The sequence below is a fragment of the Lathamus discolor genome, chromosome 3 (genome assembly GCF_037157495.1).
Source record: "Lathamus discolor isolate bLatDis1 chromosome 3, bLatDis1.hap1, whole genome shotgun sequence".
Taxonomy (NCBI): domain Eukaryota; kingdom Metazoa; phylum Chordata; class Aves; order Psittaciformes; family Psittacidae; genus Lathamus; species Lathamus discolor.
The window spans coordinates 44443993-44466409 of record NC_088886.1 but is presented as its reverse complement, the minus strand read 5'-3'; the positions used below and the strand labels follow the sequence as shown (position 1 = coordinate 44466409).

The 22417-nt window shown below is 36.4% G+C and overlaps 1 protein-coding gene across 1 annotated transcript in view; it reads right to left on the bottom strand.

The window, feature by feature from the left end:
- DNER (delta/notch like EGF repeat containing) overlaps positions 1-22417 on the bottom strand; it is a 125036-nt gene that overhangs the window by 16868 nt on the left and 85751 nt on the right. The window contains exons 7-9 of the mRNA XM_065672664.1: positions 20089-20202; positions 11796-12020; positions 1434-1556 (exon numbers count right to left, since the gene is read on the bottom strand). Coding sequence (XP_065528736.1) covers positions 1434-1556; positions 11796-12020; positions 20089-20202 — 462 coding nt within the window. The remainder of the gene's footprint in view (positions 1-1433; positions 1557-11795; positions 12021-20088; positions 20203-22417) is intronic.

Genomic DNA, 22417 nt, shown 5'->3' with positions numbered 1-22417 from the left:
GCTGGGATACACTTCAGTCTGGAGAAGTGATAATAGCTCTTGCCTATTTGCCAGCCAGGGGGTATGGAGACAGAAGGGAGTACTGCAGATTGGGGGGGTGAGGCTGGTGGTAGCAAAATTGAGGCCTCTAATGGCCCGCTTATTATCTTGAGCCGAGTACCTCAGGTCTGTTAGTGCCACTGAATACTTTAAGTGCTGGAATGAAGAAAGTTTAGTAATCAGCAAAAGCTGCTTATGGGACCAGGTCCCCTGCTTTCATTTAAAGCAAAATGTGCTGCACACGGAGTGCTTTTAGCTGCATGTACAGGTTAGATGAGAACAGAACATGAAGTCATACCGTTATGGTCAAGTGATCTTTAAACTGCCATGAAAAGCTGAGGGTCATTTCCTCACTAAGCCTCTAAAATTATTAATTCTGTATCTATTGTCAAACATCAGTAAATTCATGAACATGAAATACATATTTAGCCTCAAGCAGCTGTTAAGTGAGCATTACTTATCAACATAAATAAGGACTGATAACACTTAATGAGAAAATGGGGTAATGTTCCTTAAAACAGTCATTGTATCTAAAAAATATACATATATTAATACTAGTACCATATAAAATTACATTCAGTGTGCTCTCTCAGCATGATTCAAAACACGATACACAGAAAGTATCGGTTTAGTCCTACACAGAAGGACATATCACAGACAGATGATATGTGCTATTGTGTGTAAACCTGAAATCCACTGCAAGATAACAGATTTTGTATATCAAAACACATACTTTTCTCCTCTATTTTATAAATTACTTGAGAAATGCCAGAGACCGATTCCACTTGGGTGTATCTAGGAATAGCTTTAGGTAATACGGGAAAGTAGTCACAAACCTATTACTGTCTCTTGGCTTTATGGTCTTCTAAATGAACAATCAACATAAAGCTTTCATTTTTACTCCTTTGTGCTAATCTGTTTAAATAGTAACATTTTATTACTGAGCTCTTTAATTCCTTCACCAGAGAAAATAAATAAAAACGGAATTTTGAAAGGCTTCCATGTAATGGCTCCTAACAATAACTGATGAAAAAATGTATTTACAGTAACTGATGAACAGCCATGTTTACCTGTTATGTTTTCTTTTAAACACTCATCACTTTCTGACATATCTTAAAAACAGCAGAAAAAACAGTACACATAAGAAGAACAGAGAGAAGCCATTTGTCCCCAGACAAGGACATGCATTCCTCACAGACCTGCTAAATCTGTACTACTCATTTGAATAAAGATTACAGGATCAGGATCTACATTGATGTTTCTTTCTGTTAATTTTAGATGTGAGATTTATTTCTGCTCAGTGAAGGACATTATATACCTCTGTCTGTAACGGAACCTACTATGAAAAAATACATAGAACCATTCAAAACAAGAAGACACAAACCCCATCCTACCTTCATATTCAGCAAGGCACACACACTCATAGCCGTTGACGAGGTCTCTGCAGGTGGCTCCGTTCTGGCAGGGTGCAGAAAGACATTCGTTATATTCCTCTTCGCAGTAAAGGCCATGATAACCTAAATCACATGAAGAGGAAATAAAACAAGCTATGAAACACTTCTGGTAAAAATTAACAATTAGGCAGCTACAGACTGTGGGCAGATGCTTGCTGATTGAAATACACTGCACAGAGAGGTGCATGTTAAAACACTGGTTTTTTGGACATCTCCCCAACTGAAAATTACCAAAAGGAAAAAAACCCTGGAAGCACAATGTTCTGAACAAGCCCCAGTTGTTGCCTCTGCACTAAACCACAGTGAGGCCATGAGCATGGAGACTGGTGACCAAGGCCACTAGAAACAATGAGAATACCCACTCTCTAATTGTAAAAAGGAATAGACTAATATAGACATATCGTCTGGCTTTCCTCGATCCTTGCACCAAAGCTGCTTTTCATCAAAGTGTAGGTAATTGTATAACAGCAGTTAGAATGATAATATATTTGAACTTTAATGCTGTAAAATGTCAAAACACTGTAAAAACATTAAGATACTTAATTTTTTGCGTATTCCCGAGCCATAGGCAGGTATTATGGCCTGGTTACGCAGACATAGAAAGCAGGAACACAGGAAAGCTACAAGACCTGTTAATGGCCACTGAGTAATTTGTATCATTAGGTTAAGAAATAAAGAGTTAATCCGCTTGACACAGCACTTTTCTCATTATTTAGTCTGCCATACCATCATTAAGTCTTAACAGTAGTTGAATGCTTCTAGACAGAGTATATCAGGTCTAAGTAGTAACTACTCATATTAATAACAGGATTAATTAGTATAGCACAACAGAGGAAAGAAATGGCTGTAATACTAAAACGTGTTTGCCTGATAATATTGGTTATTTGGTATTAAATATGAAGAATATTAAGCCTTGTCATTTTGAAGACTATTATATTTGATACCAAGAAGCTTAAATTCCTCGTCTACAGTCCCAAGTATATACTTCCGTTAATCAAAAGCTCTTTTTTATTGTTACTTTTTTCTTCTCTTTTGTTTCTTTTTTTTTTTTTTTTTACCTTTCTTAAGGTATCTTTCCATCTTATCTTTCCATCTCCAGAAACAATGTCTAAATTTATAAGCAATTAATACATCAACAATAAAAAAAAAAAAAAAAGAAAATAGATTGGTCTTACTGCTTAGTAAGTACAAATAATGCATTTAAATGCAACATGAACACTGCTTTCTTCCTGACATAAAATCACAGAAGAATTGTAAAACTGCTAGTGTGTTTGACCAGTGAAAGGAGTACCAGGTAATTTGCTTGAGTCTTTCTAAATAGTTGTTTCTCCCTCTTGGGGATACAGAGTGTGCTTCATAATTAGCCCAATTATATTCTGAACCTTCCCCTAAAGGCAATAGATTAAACAAAACTGTTCTTATCTTTTTGAAAGTAGAAATAGTACAAATATTTCTACTAAACCATGCATCTTTCAAAATGTTTACCCCTTTCCTGAAAATTACAGCAAACAACTGATTGACCAGACTTTTGCATTTTCTACATCTCTTCAGCTGTTAGCTACTTGCTGTTATTAATTGCAAACCCTAGCATCAGATTGGGGCATCACACAGACTACCTCCCTCTCAAGCAAGTCAAGACCACACAGTTAAGATCGCCTGAATTGACTGGATAATTAAAACAAATTAGTGGTTTACATGTTTTAGGATATGGTTTGGCTTCATAAAACCACAGCATCATCTCTTCTTAACCCATCTATGGAAAGGTGAAGATGGAAATTCTAGCCCATACTGCTTTCCATAGAATAACACCAGAGACACTTAGTACATAGTGGTTACTGTACACTCTTTCTTGTTGGGCTGCTATTTTATATTTGCATTCTATTGGAAAAAAAAAATAGATTGGGAATTTTTTTATTTGTTTCAAACATCTTGTCTCTGTCAGATTTGCTCAATGTGCTTGAAATTTCATTCTGATGAACTATTTCAAACATGCTTTCATATTAAAAACACAGGTTTATAAAGAATAGTGATACCAAGAAGATATGTCATGTATGCTAAGAGTAGATAAGGACATTTGCCCTGCCCATACCATGGATTAATTTTATTTAAATCTGTTAAACATTTAACCTTCTTGACTCATCATAGCCAATATTCCCCTTTACCTCCTGCTATTGTGATATAATACACTTAATATGTGCTTTTAATCTGTAATATAGTACCATACACTGGAACAGTTTCTATATACTTTTAAAAATCTTAATTTACTCATTGCATATAGCTATAAAAGCAATAGATAAATGAGCATACAATGAATGAAGATGCAATGGGCATGAATAAAGATGCCAAGGAAAAGGCCTATAACACAGATGTAGATTCTGCAGTGTGATTTTACTACTTCAGACAATCGCCAGTTAGTAGCAAAACTTATAGAAATGAAATTAGGAAATCTTACATGAACAAAGAACCAAAGTCAGGGGCAGATTCTCAGTAGTAATCTATATTCACTTTCCTGGTCTAAATTTCCCCAAAAATTCTCACAGGAACCATTGGAAATACAACAAATGCCACCTCCACTCACCATTTTCTTCCGCCTTCCCCTCCATTATGTATAATTTAAAATAAAACTGTATGAAAGCACATGTTAGTATTGCACAAGATGTATATGCAATTTTACCCGTTTGATTCTTCACAAAATTTTCTTTTCATATGAAATAGTTGAATGTAGCTTATTAAGAATCACGTCTGAACCACTTTCTCCAAAGCTGTTAGCCAGGCAACACAGAATTAATTATGCTAAACTTTATGGGTATTCCTATTAGCCTATGATGAAGTTTATCTAGTTTATGATGAAAGGAATTATCCTTATGTAGTGACAGCTGTAGCCAACATACAAAATCAGAAGCCTCAAAAGAGAAACATATGGGAATTCCCTGTGGTGAACAGAGACGTAATTAGATATTTTCAGAGGAAAAGTTTTCCACTTCTCACCTTTCAAAGGGAAGAGGAGGAACTGCGTGACTGAACAGTTGTCTGGTTTCCAAAATCAATATCAACGACCCTATCACCTCCTTGGGATTAGGGCAGCCCGCGCTACCAGACACTGCACACAGCGAGGGAAAGATACTTCCTCTCTCCACGAGAGGGCAGATCTCGCCCACACACGATTTCACCCACCTCGTCCTCACCCTGGCGCCAGCAGCACCCTTCTCCTGTAACTGCAGTGATGAAGTTCTGCTGTGGGACCAGGCACCAGAGAGAAAGGCGTGTTTCTTCTCATGGAGCTGAGAGGCACCGTATCATTCCTAACAAGCATTTCTTTCTGTATTTCTGCTTTTAAATTGTACTGATATATAAACCATGTATTATACTGGATTCATACTTTTATATTTAAAAAGAGTACATAAATAATTTCTTTGATTTTGTTAAAGGATTTAGATGGTAACAAGAGAATTCTTCACAGATAACTTCAAAATAACACGTTGTAGTATAGCACCTTCCTCTCTTTCTAGTAACATTATGATTCTGCTGCTTTTATGTCCACAAGCAATGCCAAATAGAGCTGTTTGCATTTTTTGTGGTGCATAATATTTCTAAGGACATATTCAGAAAAAAAAAAGAAATAATACCTACATTAACAACACTTCTGTCTTGGGTTCCAGCTCCTGTGTCCTAAGTGGGGAAAAAAAAGCCACTCTGGGCATTGCAGCTTCAAAAAGCTTCAACTGATATTAATAGACATTTTGTTTTCCAGGTCACTAGAAATGGCTTCAAAATCAGCACCTTCATGAACTCAAGCAGAACTTGCCAGTGATGCTATTCTGATGTGCTCTCTTCAGAGGCTGGGGAATGGACAGGGAACCTAAACAAAAAATCCTTAAAATAGAAGATGTTCTTATGTTACCTCTTCTCCCTCTACATGACTGTCCCTCTTCTGCTGGTCTTTACAAAGCAGAAGCAGACCTGTTTCCACAGCCCTCTGGATTCCTAAATCCTTATTTCTGTTTCTTAAGCAACAGGGAGACTGCCCTGAAGAGACCAGGACATTTGCCTGATGCTGCCTGGCATGGTCCTCAGACAGCTACGTGCTGAGGCATACCGTCTTTGTAAAGTTCTTGTTAAAAACTGAAGTGAGAGAAAATGTGAAAGGGAGTTTATAATGTGTCATACAGGCTGATGAGGAGAAGCTATGGGTTTTGTCAAAGCCTTCAAGAGCAGTTTACAGACCAAAAGATACAGCAGTCCAACCTCCTGAGAGTATCTGCACTATCAGATTAACAAAAGAGAAAAGGAGAAGCTTACCCTCCCCTTTATAAATCAATAAAGAACAAAGTTGAAAACTTTCGAAGTTTTCTTAGACATTAGCTCCTCAGCAGTGATACCCTGGCTTATCCACGCTTAACACCAGCAAATCAAGGCAGCAAGAAAAAAAATCCCTCTTTATGGGGATGAAATTCAACACAAGAGAACTCTATTTTGAACAGCGTCAGTTCATATATATGGCCACTCACTAACAGAGAATTGCATGTTATAAAGTCAAGAAATAAATGTGTTCACTTAAACTCTCCTTATATAGCAATCACATGAAAGAAAGAGAAGAGTTGCTCCAGATAGCAGGAAGGTAGGAAGGAAAGTTTACCGGCCATGGCCAGATTGCATGGAGGGTTGTTTCAATGTAGAAGTGGAAACAAGATAAGGAAACAGAAACAATAAAGGGCTCACAGACAGTCTTGAACTGGGATTAACCTAAAGTCGCTTCTGCCAGAGCTTGCATTCCTGCCCAGTTCCAAACTGCAGGAAGGGAAAACACAGAGGAAAAAAAACAGCTGCTGCCGTGGAGAAAAGTTGCACCTGCCTCTGCAAAGGCACCAAGATAGATCTATGCTCCTATAACCATCTATTAAGCTGCATGAGCCAAAAAATTTCCATAGCACTACTTTTCAAGTTGGCACCATTCTTAATACCTTGCGGAATTTTTTCCAACACTCCTCTTTTTTCTTCTTTTTTTTTTTTCCCCCAAAAAATGTTCTCTGTGTTATCATATACATTTTGAAAGTTGAGGGCAGGTGTTGAATGTCTGTACATGTATATTGCGGTTTCAAACTGCACACCCCTGTGTCTTTAAGAAAGCCAAACGCAAAACTTTTCCATCACATTTAGTTATTCAATTTCCAAACATATTTCTTTGCTTTTGGCCAGATAAAATTAAAAAGGATATATTAAATATGTGCATTTGAAATTGATAACAGCCACTCTATTAAAATAATGGAGTATAAAGAGAAAAAAGGCTTAAGAGGAAAGGTTTAAGAGAAGGAAGAAACCGCATTGGGATTAAGGGACTAAGGAAACAGACACAATGGAGTCCTGTAAACTAGGTTCAAGATGAGAAATACAGCAAATGAGCACAAGAATTTTTATCAGGATTAGTTATTTAACATGGGCTAAGCACAAAAACATGATACAAACTATGCATTTCTTTGCTACCTGTAAAGGGCCAGGTGATAATTGGGGTGTGGAAGAATATAATTGAAGACATAATGTTTCATGTGCAATTTAAAAATCATACACATAATACAAAAGTAGGTATTTCAGTATAAGGTAATAAGTGTATTCAACTTGGAAATAACTTACACATTTCCCCACCATGCTGGAAATAAGAACATTCAGAAGTATTAGACTGCTTTCCAAGTTAACTTATACAAGTTAGCTTTTCTATACAAGCTGATGGTGCAGGTTATCTATAATGATGCCTACAGTGAAAGCCAACACATGAAAAAAATCAGTAGTAAATGTGTGGTTTCGCATGTTCTGCAAATTGTGCAGATATGCAAGTTTAACTACTATCATTTATCATTCTTCGAATCTCAACACTGGCCAAAAAAGCATGGAAACCAAATGGCCTGCCGAGCAAGAAGATTTTCATAGCCCTTAGGCTAATTTGAACTGTTTAAAATTCTTCTTTTAATTTTTGAGGCAGAAGTAACACAGACAAAAATCTAGCTGACACTGTGCCTGCTGGTAGAAACAGTGCGTAAAGGAAGGATGGCATTCAGGTCACACATATGAACAAAACACTGCAGCACTTTGCTTCTCTAATAAGAAAATATATCCTCTATGAAATACCTAAAAAAAAAACAAAAATAAAAACCAAAAAAACCCAACAACCAAACCATTATGGCATCCTAGAGGTGAACACAAAAATAAGTGGCAGATTCTCAAGTTTTTTAAACAGTATGTTTCAGATATACCATATAACCAAGTTAGAAGAAAGTTCTAAAACATCGTTTTATAAACTTACCATGAATATATCTCAAAACTAAATAGGAAGTCAGTGACATGTCTGAAAGTGAAAGACTCCTGTACAAAGAAGTCAGTAGTCTAGGAGCTGGCCCACCAGTGCTGAGAGCCTGCAAGCCAGAAAGCCGCAGGGTCAAGAGGCAGACATAATTTCTTTCCTCCTTATGTACAGTAATATCTTTCTGAAGTTCACTAAGTTTGTTATTGACCTATTAACCTTTGATAATGCTACTAAACTGCACAAAAACTTGATTCATCCACTTTACAAGTAATAGAGACCATCAAAGTCTCTACAGGCAAAACTGTAAATAGAATCTATCTTTTTAATATACCCATACATAACCCACCTACTTTATCAAATTGCTTTTTGACAGTGATACTAGGAATCCCCAAGTTTAATTTCACTTGTCCAAATTACACACAATAAAACAACACTGGCAAAGTGTGTGTTATCATGCATCCTAAATGCTGATCTACACAGAAGCTGACTCCCATTTATCTACTATCCCTTTAAGTCAGGGAAATCTCTGAAGATAATTGGTTCAAATCCTGCTGGTATGACTTGAAAAAACTGAAAACAAACATGACGGTATCTTCGTAGCAATTAAAAGGCAGAAAAGAAGGAAACAAACTATTCTGACTGGCCTTATCTTGCTAACACTTAGGTTCAGTTCTTTAACAACATTTTGAAATGTTATCCAAGTTTTTAAATTATTGCAAGTTAATGGCAAGCTCACACAATTTGGCTTTTTGTTTCATCTCTATATGAAACAAGTAATGATATACATAAAGGGAATCCTTTCTGAAACAAATTGTCATTCTTAAAAGTGAAGTTTACAGCAGTCTACAAAAGGTTTGGAAAGAAATAAAATATATATACATATGTATTTCCCATTAAACTTCACATATGGAGCAACACAAAAAAGTTTAACTACAGATGTGCCATATATGGTCTTGGATGCAACTTCTATAGCTTCTCATCTGGCTAGCTCTGAAACACACAAATATTATTTCAATAAAAGCAAGTTTCCGTAATGTGAGAGGTCTGTGACTACTTTTAAGTCCCGAGAGACACAGAATTAGTTTGAACGAATCTATCAACAACTTATCAGTCTTAGGTGACAAATTTCAGAAAAGAAACCCCAACTTTTATTTGTCCCAGAATATTTAACTAGCTTGCTTTGTTTGATTGTTTGTTTCTCTGAACCAGAGGCAAAGAAAAGGGTGAAGAAGATAAAATCCTCTCTGGTTTACTTGGAAAAAGAAATGCCTAGTTTTTCCTACCATGGATGACCTGGGAAAGGGCACTGGTGCTGGACAGCTCCAAATACTCTAGTTAGAAAATCAAATCCCTTTTTATAACAGAAAGTTGGAAGAAAAATTTCTTGCACTAATCGGGAAATCCAGGTTTCTGTTGACTTGAATTATCTTCCTGTCCCAAGGTAGAGTACCTCTTCTTGTGTTTTGATTTCTACAATTCAACTCATTTAAATTATGACAAATCTTTTCACAACTTTGCAAGAGTATACAGGCACAGCACTGGTAGTCTTAAAAATGTGCTTCTTCAGTCCCTGGGTTTTTTTTAGTCAACTGTTCTTGCATTCATATGTTAAAAACCACTTACATATTAAAACACATTCACACACTTTGATCACTTTCTTTGGTGTCCAGAGTGAGGCAGCTCCTCATCTCAGTAGTTTCTCTACCCTCTGTAGAGATTTTTCTTGGCCATGCCTTAACTGCTTGTACCATTCAACAGCTAGAAAAACAGCAGTTTTCTGATACAAATACAAACCCGTTAACAAAATACTTGCTATCCAATCAAGGAATGGATTGATATTATCAAGTCACTTTCATAGCCCTACCCACTGACCTCTTTTTTTCTCCATCTTTGTGAATGTTTTTTATACTTCAAACATTTTTTCCTGTTTACTCCCTCTGCTATTTAGTCCTTCTAGCAGCTGCATGAGAAGAATAATACCCAAAACAAAGGGAAGAACATTAAACTATTAAATTCTCCGTTCTAAAAATAAGTTTAGCAAAACAGCACCTGGCAATTTCAGCTACCTACAATCAAAAAGATATTTGGTCAGACACAGAACTTATTATCAATTGATGAATTCTATTTTGTGCTCTCAATAAGACAGGGTTTGCTAGCTCTATTTAAATATGATTACGTCTGTTGCTATTCATCTCAATACCAACTGTTTTCTCTAAGGATTTCTCTATTATGCAAATGAGCAGCAAAACATTTAAACACTTCAAAAAGAAAGACTGAAAATTTGTAATAAAAGAATTATCATCTTCACCTCCTGAAATATATAAAACTAAATACATGTTAGGAAATACTCTTCTGCATTACATAATGACATTCTTCTGTTCAAATGAAAACTGCCCACACCATTCACTGAAACATCTGGACTGAAAACATTTGAGGTCACTTAACCATTAGGTCCTATCTTGGCACAAAAATCTACCTACGTGCTGGTTTCCAAAAAGTCACAAGCAGAAGAATTGAGGATGCTACCTAAAACACTCCATAAAATTGAGGCTTTTTTTGTTGTTGTTAAATAAGTGAATACATCTCAATCGTTAAAGCTCTTACATGAGTTTCTTATAATCCTGTAGGTCTAAGTTCACCTCTGCTAGACAACAAATGAATTATGAGATAACACTACTATATATTGTCTCCATTTCACCTTCGTAATTTTCTCCTTTATAAAAAAGTAATTTAATTATAAATCTGTCAAATCCAAACTATAAATTTCCATTGGCTTCTGTTCACTTGTGAGTATCTCTCCAAACCCAACTCCTAATGGTCCTTGTCACATCTCTAAATAGCAGTGATTAATTCTGACACCTTCTAAAGATGCTGCCTTAGTATATTTCATTACTAACTCCCCAAATCCATAAATACCAGCAAATATGAGATTGGTAGGGTAACTGCACATCCTGCTAACTGAGAAGGAAGGGAAAAGAGCTGAAGAATTGTGATTGGTTTCCCACAAGACAAGGCAAAGCAGCAGAGAAAAGGTATTCCTCTGAAAGGAACTTTGTAGAACATGCATGTCAGAGCATTATGTATATGTAGAGCTACTAACTATCCAGTCCCACTCTTCAGTTTATTCCTGGTAAACTGGGAATTTATTTTCCTCTGAACCTCTGCAGTTTTCAAGTTTACAGCTTAAAAAAAAAAAAAAAAAAAAAAAAAAAAAGTGCTAAAATGATTACAATTATTCATATGAAAACAAGTATCACTGGTTTTCATTCTGTAAGTGCTTAAGCAGTAGTGGATGGTATCATTCATTCTAACTGCTACTTAACCTATTAATTATTGTTTCTAAAATGCATAAAGGAAGCTATAAGTATCCCAATATTCTGTTAATTTGCTACAATTAAGAAAAAATCCCAAGAGCTAAGCAAAATGCAACCCAGACACTATGCACTGTTAGGGTATATTGTCAAACAGTTACTAACTGAATCTAGCTATACTCATCTATATACTGAATCTGTACTAGCTATACTCGTCTAAGCTTTATCACGGAAACTTCTGAAGAGAGATGATCTATGCAAACACAGATCGCAGAACCGAACCCTTTGTGGTAGCCAATTTTTTTCCTTCTCTACCTTTGTCCAACTACCTCATTTCCACTCCTTCCACAATGATCAGTGTCACATTTTCCCTGTGACATGGAAACCATATTTGTAATTACCAATGACACTGATACCTCGCTTTCAAAAGATTTATCCTGTAGACTGTAGTTTCATAATACAGCTGTAGATATCAACTAAGCCATATGGATCTCAGTGGGTATTTTCAGTGCTCAGTCTGCAATTTTCAATTGTCCAAATGGAATATGTAGATTTGTAACACTGTTTTAAACAGACAGAACATCTGCTCAATGTATTTTATACACCGAAAAGAAAAAAATAATTTTAAACTATATATGGAATATGCATTTAAAAATATTTGAAGTTTTACAAAACAGGTAACTGTTTGGTACAAACCAGGGATACAGAGGCATCTATAGCTGGTTCCAACACTGCGACAAATGCCATGTGCACAAGGGTTCAGAGCACAGAAGTCAATAAGCTGAGCACACGTAGGTCCTGTAAATCCAGGACTACAACTGCAGGAGAAGGCAAGTCTGTCTGCATAACAGGTTCCATTGTTCTGGCAGGGAGATGACGCACAAGGGTCTATTTTTTCTTCACATGAGGTTCCTAAAAACCCTAAAAGAAATAAATGGTTTTTATAAATAAGCATTCTGCTATGCATACTATTTTAATAACCAAAGCAAGTTAAAAGTCATTAATATAGCTATATTGCTATTTTTTTAGTGCTGTGAAATTACAAAATTACAGACTTCCTATACATATATTAAACTCTAATTTTACCCATTAACATGGTACGATAAAATACCATTTTATCCATTTATACCATTAACACGGTATGACAAAATGCTTCAGGTAGAATCATACTATCATATGAGCAAGGCAGTGAATTGCAAAAATATACGTTGAATCAGACAGTGCTTATCCACTTGACAAAGTACATCTGGCTAGAAAAGCAGAAGAGATTTTCTAAAGATCAGGAACAGTAAAAAGTACTCTAGGATTTGAAAAATATTTAATCAGAAACAGGGAAAAAATAAATTTAAACAATCCACACAAAAAAAAAACCAAAACAACCTCAAAGCAAAAAGTCCCCAGAAAATGTGTCTGATGGCGAGAGAAAGGATCAAGATGGAGGAGATGACTTTTCTAGAGCACCCTGTTGATGACTCAGAGCATGAAAACCATGACAGGCAACACTTTGGATCAACACTCAATATTGAAATCTTATCTCTGATGGAATGAAACAAATTTTTGACCTTATGTGTACAGTTTTTGCATCTCTACAGTCTCACAGATGGATTAAAAGTAGTTGGTGTATTTGAACTGAACACCTATATTGTATAAGGCTTATGAGGAATACCAAAAGTGAGACTGAATACCACATTCAATACATAGTCCATGGCATCTCATTATCTTTTATTGATTCAGTATGTATTTTTGTTTTAAATAACATCATTCCACATTTCAAGCAAGGTAAAAATCACCAGGAAATAGTTTTCAGTTAATTTTGATGTATTACTTTGGGCGCATTTTGATTTCTTTTTCTTTTCTAATTATCCATTATTCACATTCAAGTGGGTTGAATTTTGTTTAACTGTAATTCTAGCACGATAATCATGGATAGCAAGTCAGGAGTTGACATTTCTGAAAACAAGCACATAAGAAATCCATTTACATTTTCAAGAGTAACAAAAAAAACCCCAAACATTTACTAAGAAATTTGAATTCTATAGTTTGTTCTTTATTGACTAATTTGCTGCAAGATTTTGGCCAGAAAGATCTAGTAAACTGGGCATAATCTCTCAATTTGACTTAGCTCCAAGACTTGAAGAGTGAGGGAGGGCTGAGATAATCAGCCTAAAGAAATTAATTTGCCAGCACACAACATAAAAAAAAAGGAAGATGGGCAATTAATTTTAAACATCCTGATGGCTTCCTCAAGGAGACACACTCCATGGCACCACAAAAGCTCAGTGAACTGCATCAGAAAGAGGGGGAAAAGGATATTAAGCAAAGGTGAGTAACACATACAGTGTATTACAGGGATCTACTCAGAGAATTAACAAAACTAAGTAAAAGATAGAAAGGCCAGAACTACCCTGTGAGCTTCAGACAAAACTAGAAGATTCTTGGGTACTGTTGGCAGCAGGATTTCAGAAACATCCTCAAAATGTTAAGCCCTGGACAAATTATTTTAAAAGGCACATTTCCCTCATATGTTCATAAAACTTACACCAGAACTATGGAATGAAAAACAAAGAAAAAATAATCCAATTAAACAAACCCCAAAAAAGAGTAATTAAAAATAAACAACAAAAAATGACAAAAAACACCAAAACAACAAAGAAAGAACCTACAGATTGAACCTTTAAGAGTTTGGTGGACCAGGAAAAAAAAAACAGGTCTCGCAAGGCACAGGTAAAGAACCAGCAAGAGCTCTCTGCCCTCTCAATTTTGCTATCTTATGGCTCAGATTGCATTATGAGTTTTATCCGGACCACCTGTACAGCAGTGCTGAAGAGGGAGAGCTTAAAAACAGATGCTGTGGAATCTTATGTTAGAGGTCCCTCCTGTAGATGATAACTGCATAACCATCAGAAACTGAAAAGAATGAAAACCCTAAAATCAAGAATCTAATCACAGCAACAGTTTGCTGGCATATGTAAAAAAAAAATAAATAAATAAAAAAATAGAAAAAAAGAAAAAATCCTGGACAGATTAAAAGGAATCTCCAAGGACTTTAAACTACTACCAGGAAGAGATCAGCCAATAAATCCAGTGAAATCTCTACACTAACCCTGAAACCAGATTAAAAAGGATCAAGGAGATCTGAGGTCACACAATGACATTAATGCTGTTTCACTACAACCTTTGCAATTATTTTTGCTACAAAGAGAAGCTTACTGGCAGATGGCTAATGTTTCAAGTGACAAAGCACTTCAAGAACACAGGCAGGTTTAAAATACACTAAAACATGTTGCCCTTGTGCTATCTTTGACTGCACTGTGAAATGTGTTTAGTTGATTCTTGAAGTTTAAATCTTGTGTACGAGTGAAATATCCAAATATACTCAAAGCAGCAGCAATTATAAAGCTGAATTGAATATCTATTATTCTGGCATTTCTGAATGCACATTTAAATCCATATCAATAAAATTGTTGAAAACAAATAGTGCAAATAATAAATTCAAAAATTAAATTCAGAGGTATATTAAGAAAACAGAATAAAATGCTAAAGGAAAAAAATCCCAACCCTGCCTCTACGTCATTACTGGTGCAAGAGGGACATGACTGAAATATAAAGACTACTGGTGATTTGAAAGATCTGAATGCAAAGTTCACTAGAGGAATAACGCAGGTGAAGAGGAAAGGCAATATTTTTGCTTACACAGTTCAGACTATTTGGCTAGTTGTCAAGAAGAATAAAAGTATTAAATCAAGTGATATGCTTTATATATCGCTACAGACCTCCTGGGCAGTGGTAGAAAATTTTTCAGAGATAGAAAACCTCTGGATAAAAGTCAGTTTTCTCATCATGGTGCGATTTCAATTAAATGGCTATTGAAAACAAAAGAGAGTGTAAATCGAGGGAGTTAAACATTTTCTGACAACATCATGCAACTGCTTTTTATACAGTCTGCAGAGCAACAGACTTGCCTGATTGTTATGTTAAGCCTAATTCCAAGAATTGCACAAACATGAAAAAAATAAGTCTGTGAATTGCTAGGGCTCAGGATTACAAAACTGTTAAAATTTAAATACAGTGATAAAAAAAGAAATGCAGGCAAATTATTATTTTCCCTATAGAAAATTGTTTTGTGAGGAAATACAAGATATCTGATAGTATTTCACAAGAATTCTGTAAATGAAAAAAAAAAAAAAAAGATGCTCATCATGAGGAAACAAGAAATCATTAAAATGTAGTTGTTAGATTTTGATTAAAATTCACACTAGCTAAGTCTTTACAGGTAAAGATGAACAGAAGCTCAGCCCATTAAAGCATTAAGGAGAAGTGTATTAAAAATAAGAGCAATTTGGCAAGATGCCAGGTAAAAACATTAGATTAGCAGAAAGTACCAGAAACTAAACAGCCATAAAAATTTTAATTAACAACAAAATGTTCTTCAGGTAAATTAAACTCTCTTATGGTAATATGAAGAAGTCTGCATTCTCTAATGACCAGTAACCTTGGGAAATCTTCCATATGCAACAGCTGTGTGACCTAGTTTCCTGAAATCAAGATAATAAATAGGTTTATTGTATGTAAACTTAAAGATGTTAGAATCACATCTGCAAGATATAATATAGAAAAAAGGCTTTTAGATGAACAATGAAACTCAGAAAAAGTGAAGACCTTAAAACTTCAACTATTCTTAATCTAGGCAAATAACTATTTCCCAATTAAAATTCATGGTGACAATGTGCGTTTTATAACTGCTACTGCAAATCAGCACATATGAATCACAAGACAGCATCTTCTATAGCTGTCAACCTCTTTCAAACCACAGAAACCACAATAAGAACATTCATAACTTTGCTGCTTTACAGTATTTCCAGAAATACCTGCAGGTATTCAGGTTTTTTCAGTATGTTGCCTAGATGTAATTCAGTAATGTTACTGTCAATACAGTAGGACATTACACATGGAAAAAAAAATCAGAGGAGATATTTAAAAGTGATATGGAATTTCATGGAATCATTCTGAATATAAATTTCAAATATCTGTGTTCAGGTCAACAGATGTTTATTACATGTAGATATTTAGAATTTCTAGAAATTTATTTGCATAATCATTTGAAGGTAATGCTTGATAAATGTATGTTTATTATCATGAAACTTTAAAGATGATCAAAGATCCCTACCCCATTTTAAGTACAACATCCCAAGCATCCTTTTCACAATAAAAATACTCAAAATTTTTAACAAATTCTGCAGTCCTTAGTGTTTCTTAAGCATCTTCACTATAAATTTGATTATAAAATCCAATTTTTCCTTCAGTATGGGTGATTCAACAACATTAGATAGCAGTTTATTTTTTGACACATTTTAGACATTAAAATTGACAACACATCCCACAGAAAATGGAATCTGCAAGCATAAAGAAATATTCCTTTCAAATATTCCTTTCTAAAGGACTCCTAAAAGAGTGAAATTGTCTAAAGATAATTAAATGTTCCTATCTTATCTAGGCTGCTCTTTCAGTGCCTCAGATTACACCTTCTGTACGCTATCACATGCTTCTTTCATGAACACATCTCATTTGTAAAAGAAATGCACACTTTCAAGATCATTCCTCATTGTCTCCATCTCATTCCTTTATCTGTCGTCTTTTGCTTTTTCCTTTGTGAGATACTTTCCCCATCATCTCTTATAATGTTCTGTCTAACCACATTTTATCTCCAGGAGGGTGTTAATCCAGGAAGTTGGAAGCTAGTAACAAAAAAACCCAAAAAAAACCCAAAAAACAAACCCAAACAAACAAAAACAACAGCAACAACAAAAAAAGGAGGAAGAGGACAATTAAAAGCAAGGGGCTTCCTTTAAAATCCGACTGAGGCAGCAGTGAAATGGATTACTATGAGTGCCTCCACAAAAAAGCAGCAGGTCATAGTAGTAGGTGATTCTACTTTGAAGGACACAGAGGCACCCATCTGTCAGCCTGACCCCATCTCAAGAGAGATGTGTTGCCTACCACGGGCTCAGATCAGGGATGTTGCAGAGAGGCTGCCTGCTCTAGTAAGTACCACTGACTGTTACCCACTTATAGTTGCCCATGTGGGTGCCAGTGATATAGACAGCAGTAACCTGGGAATCATTAAGAAGGACTACAGAGCCCTGGGAGAGGTGGTTAGGGGCTCTAGAGCTCAGATAGTAATTTCATCAATCCTCCGGGTCAAAGGAGAGGACCTTAAAAAGCCCAGGCAGATTTAGCAGGTTAATAAATGCTTAGAACAGTGGTGCCATAGTCAGGGTCTGGTTATTTAGAGCATACGACTCGATTTGGGAGGCCATGTCTACTGGAGGCTGGTGAAGCTGGTCTGACACTGAAGGGGAAGAGTTGTTTTGGTAGGAGGCTTGCCAGACTGGTCAAGAAAGCTTTAAACTAGATGTGCTGGGGGAGGGGGGCATCATTCCATCCCAACACACCCAGTCAGTTGCCAGCACCTATAATAAATGCTTGGAGCAATGTAGCGATATTCCAGCTGCTCCAGCCAATGAGCTGGTTTCATTTGGAGCTCGGCTCAGATGGCTCTATACAAACGCCCGTAGCATGGGGAGCAAACGAGGAATTAGAGATGTGTGCACGTCTACAGGGGTATGATATCATAGGTATCACGGAAACATGGAGGGATGGCTCCTATGACTGGAGTGGTGGAATGGAAGGTTACAGGCTCTTTAGGAAAGACAGGCCAGCAGGTGCGGAGGGGGAGTAGCTATTTATGTCAGTGACAGGCTGGAGAGTATGGAACTCTGTCGGGACAGGTGAGCAGTCAACAGAGAGTTTGTGGGTCAGCGATAAAGGGAGAACAGCTATGGGGGACATTACTGTGGGGATCTGTTACAGACCGCCTGATCAGGAGGACTCTAGATGAAGTACAAGAAGAGGGACTCTTCATTAGGGACTGTATAGGACAAGGGGTCCAAACTTAAACATGGGAGGTTTAGGTTAGATCTAAGGAAGAAGTTATTTACTGTGAGGATGGTAAGGCCCTGGAACAGCTTGCCCAAGGAAGTTGTGAATGCTCCATCCTCGGCAGTGTTCAAGGCCAGGTTGGAAGGAATCTTGGGTGACATGGTTTAGTGTGAGGTGTCCTTGCACATGGCAGGGGGGTTGGAACTAGATGATCTTAACGTCCTTTCCAACCCTAACTATTCTATGATTCTGTAACACAGAGACAGTCAAACAGGAGTAAAAACAGAAAAGAGAAGCACAAGCAAGTAACCTAGTTCTCCTGTGGTGGGAAAGCTGCTATCAAAAGGAACGCTACACATCAAGCAGTGGCCCATCAGATAATATCTGCATTACTGTCTTTGCGGAGAACAGCTCTGGAGGGAGATGAAGGGAAGGTTTTTCTCTCCTGTGCTCCAGGTCTCCCACATGGCACAGGGGAATGGCACAGGGCCTTTGGCACAGCCAGCTAGTGCACTTGCAGGAGCAGCATTGCTGCCCGTGGCTATGTCAGGGCCTGTGGGCCAGGAGGAGCTGGCAGCCTGCCCCATTCCCATTCACAGACTAATTGCAGCTGGCATGAGCTCCCTGAGCAGGAGGGCAGCCTCAACCCCCCACAGCTATCAAGGCATAAATGTCTTTTAGCAGGGCACTCAAGAGCTATGCTACAAGCACTGTGTCCCAGCCACAGCACCCCAACACACCCACAGCAGGGGATGGGCGAGGTGACCTCCCAGGGACCTCAGCCTACCAGTAGTCGTGTCCCATGGTCAGCATATCAAATGGCTATAGCGGAGAAGCTGAGACACAACCAGCATATTCATTGATAGGTCATCAGAAGCAAGCAATTAAGGTATGGCACACACAGAAACAAATATAGCAGTACTAAACCAGCCAAAAATCCCAGTAGCTATTTTTCCAAGCATTTATTACTTGAAAGACCCTTTCCTGCAAAGGATCCTTAAAGATCCTTGAACAGATTTCCTAAGAAAAATGAAAATAAAGTATTGACCAAGTCTAACATCTAGTAATTTTCTCACTGATTTTTGCTACTAATTATAAGGCAAACAATTTTCAGAAGTCTTCCAAACGCAAGACCTGCACTGTTGTCAAAACGTCAGTGTCTGTGTTTCAACACAGCTGTTAAGTGGGTCATTCATTAAAGGATGACACTTCAGAAAAGCAAGGAATCAGCCTAAAGAAATTACAAATAATCTTCATTATTAAGCAAGTATATGTTACCAGAGCAGTTATCAAAGACTTGCACCCTTAGAGCATACCTAAGGTGCTGTGAGAATAAAAACAACTTCCACAGATCAAGAACAGAAATATATTTAGTTCAAGGTTCTAATCTTAAATAACTAATAGAAGGCTTTATAATCGAGAGCTTTCACTCCTGATAATTTTTTTGTGAGCAATTTAGGCATCTGCCATTTCAGTCAGCAAACTGTTATGAAAGCATGCATTTTAGCATTATGATGTCCTTATTTCACACAGTTAGCATGTTTACCAATGAGAATCACTGAAAGGCTTTCATGTAGAGAAATAAGAAGTCCAAGTAGAAAGGAGAATTAATTAAAAATTTGGGGGATTGGAATCATTCCTTCAGTTTTGAATTACTGCTGTTACACACATTTTAGCCAACTGATCCATATGCAGAACTATGCAAAGGGTGGCATCTTTTTCTCACACATTTACTGGAATACATAAAAATCAGACCACATCCTGGGTCTCCCACGATTCACCTTTCTCAGAGTGCTGGAGGCTGATTTCTACTTTAGAGGTGCCAGAGAATGAGAGAACATTTCTGCGCCACATATACACCGAAACATTAAGCTCCTAACATACTTTATATACTAATGATGACTATAGAGAAATTTCTCATCTTTTTTCCAACTGTGGCCTAAAGCACAATTTTACAAATATTTATATATATATAGGTGGAAATTTAGACTAAGCACACCCTGCAAAACACCAGTTTTTATGAGGTATTAGACAGGTCTTTGCTGTTTACCTTCCGGGCACTGACAACTGAATCCATTGATGTTGGATGAGCAGGTACCTCCATTTTGGCATGGTTCCTGGATGCAATGATCAATCTCTGACTGGCACAGCTCTCCTGTATAACCTACAAAACAGAACAGAACAATCAGAAAATATAGCAAAAAATGAGGCTTTATCGCTAAATGTATTGCTAGGTCATTCAAACACACCATTAGTTTTCTCAGTGTAAAATTAACCAAAGTAAGAAACAGAATCCAGGTCAGTCTTCTAATTTCTTATAAAATGAGATTTTTAATTAAAACTTGTACTTCACTAGAGAAACATAAGTAAGTAGTGAAAATCTAGAGAATGTATGAATTGTATTTTACCAGCAGCAATATTTGACAGCAGAAGTATAATGGAGGTTGGTGCTGGGTCCTCACTAGCACCCATATAACAAAAAAAAAAAAAAAACAAAAAAAAAAAAACAAACCCTGAAACAAAAAAGTCATTTTTGAACGGTTTTCAAACACATCTTAAATTTAAAGTCAGCAATCTTATAAAGACTTTAAATAAGACTTGACATTATGAATTATTTGTGCATATGCTGAATGACTGTCATTTGCTCCTACTGCTGGGCTTCAAGCAGAGTGTTTATTTTAAGTGGGAACTGTGAAGAATTGCTCAGCACAGTTGCAAACTCTTCCAAATAAGCTCCTTTAAGTTCACAAGCTACAGATTGTGTGTACTGTACTATTTGACCATAAGTTTGCTTTGTTCCATATGTCTGATGTCTCTAACATGTCCCCAGAAAAATAAACAAACTTACGAAATACAATCTAAATGATTAAACACTCCAAACAATTTTCTTAACAAATGCTACACGTTGCCCTTCTTAATTTTTATTTACCCCGAAGAAACTATCTTGGATGCGTGACTGAAGAAGAAACTACACACTACACACAGAGGCATTTTATTTCTTAAAAGGAACTCTACATAAAATTGTAAATATCTTCCACAGAAGCATGTTTAACACAATGGCTAGTGGTAAAGAACAGTAAGCTATAACTAGGTGACACTGTTAATACAATATATCACTATAAACAGGTACCTGAGACAAAGACCACAAAGTGAGATAGAGGACATGCCTGAGCTTTGCTTATAGGGGTGGGGGAGAATCTTATTTTGATTAACTAACTATTTTAAGGCAATCAAAATTAACATTTAAGTGTCTTTCAGGCAGCCTAATACCTATACCTGTTCAATTCTACTGATGTCACCATAAAATAGCTCTCAACATAGATTGTTATATTTGGAGTTGATAGAGCAGTACAACAGAAAAGGATCTATAAGAGTTTCCTGCATGCGTACCTTACAGCTTTTATATGCTACAGAGAAATGAATTATGATCTTATTTTCTACAATGAAAAACCTGGAAAAAGAAACTGTTGTATGTTGTATCTGGATTATGCTCATAAAGCACCTAAACTGAAGAAAAATAATGAGGTCGAAAATCAGAACTGTGCCCTCATGAGGTAGCTCTTCTGGACCAAATTGAGGCATTTGGAGGGATGTCAGCCTCACTCCGGATAACTAGTGATTTTCTGTAATTGGCCTTAAATTAACAAAAAATTTACTAAAACAGCAATGAAGTATTATAGAAGACTACATCAACTGCTTTCTTCCATCTATAGTCTTCATAGTTTTTCAAGTTCTCACATTCGGCTGATTAATTTTATATATTATAACACAGAATTGAATATGCTTAACTCATTTAAACATTTTTCTATCTATCTTCAAACTGTTACCAAGTTTGTGAAAGCTAAGAATTACCCTGGAATTCAATGTGTATCAAAAAGAATGTTGTCACAGAAATTCAGAAATTATAGTGTTGCTCTGAAACTTGCTACAAAAACCTGATTTCCTACAATTGTCATTATAGCTTGTGGGAAAACTCAGAAGAGATAATACTTTATGTCAGCCTTGTAAAAAGATGTATGCCCCATCTTATTATTATCTCTAGGGCATATTTTGTCCATCTGAAAGAGTATATGATTTGGGAATTTCCTAGTGAGCGTGTTGCAAGTGCTACATATTAAAAGGTGCTAAGCAATCACCATAGTGAGGAAAAAAGCAGTTTTCTGGTGAGATACACTTTAATAATCATTACACCTATTCATTTTGTACTGACATTTATCTTCATAATGTTTCCTTCTGTCAAGATTTGGTAAACATGGTCCTATACACATACAAATGTTTCTGAAATTTGTATATGGAGACATTGTAATTAAACTCTTATTTACCACTTTCTTTAGTATTTTCCATGTGCAATGAGTGCTTTTTGAGGAATTCATAATTAT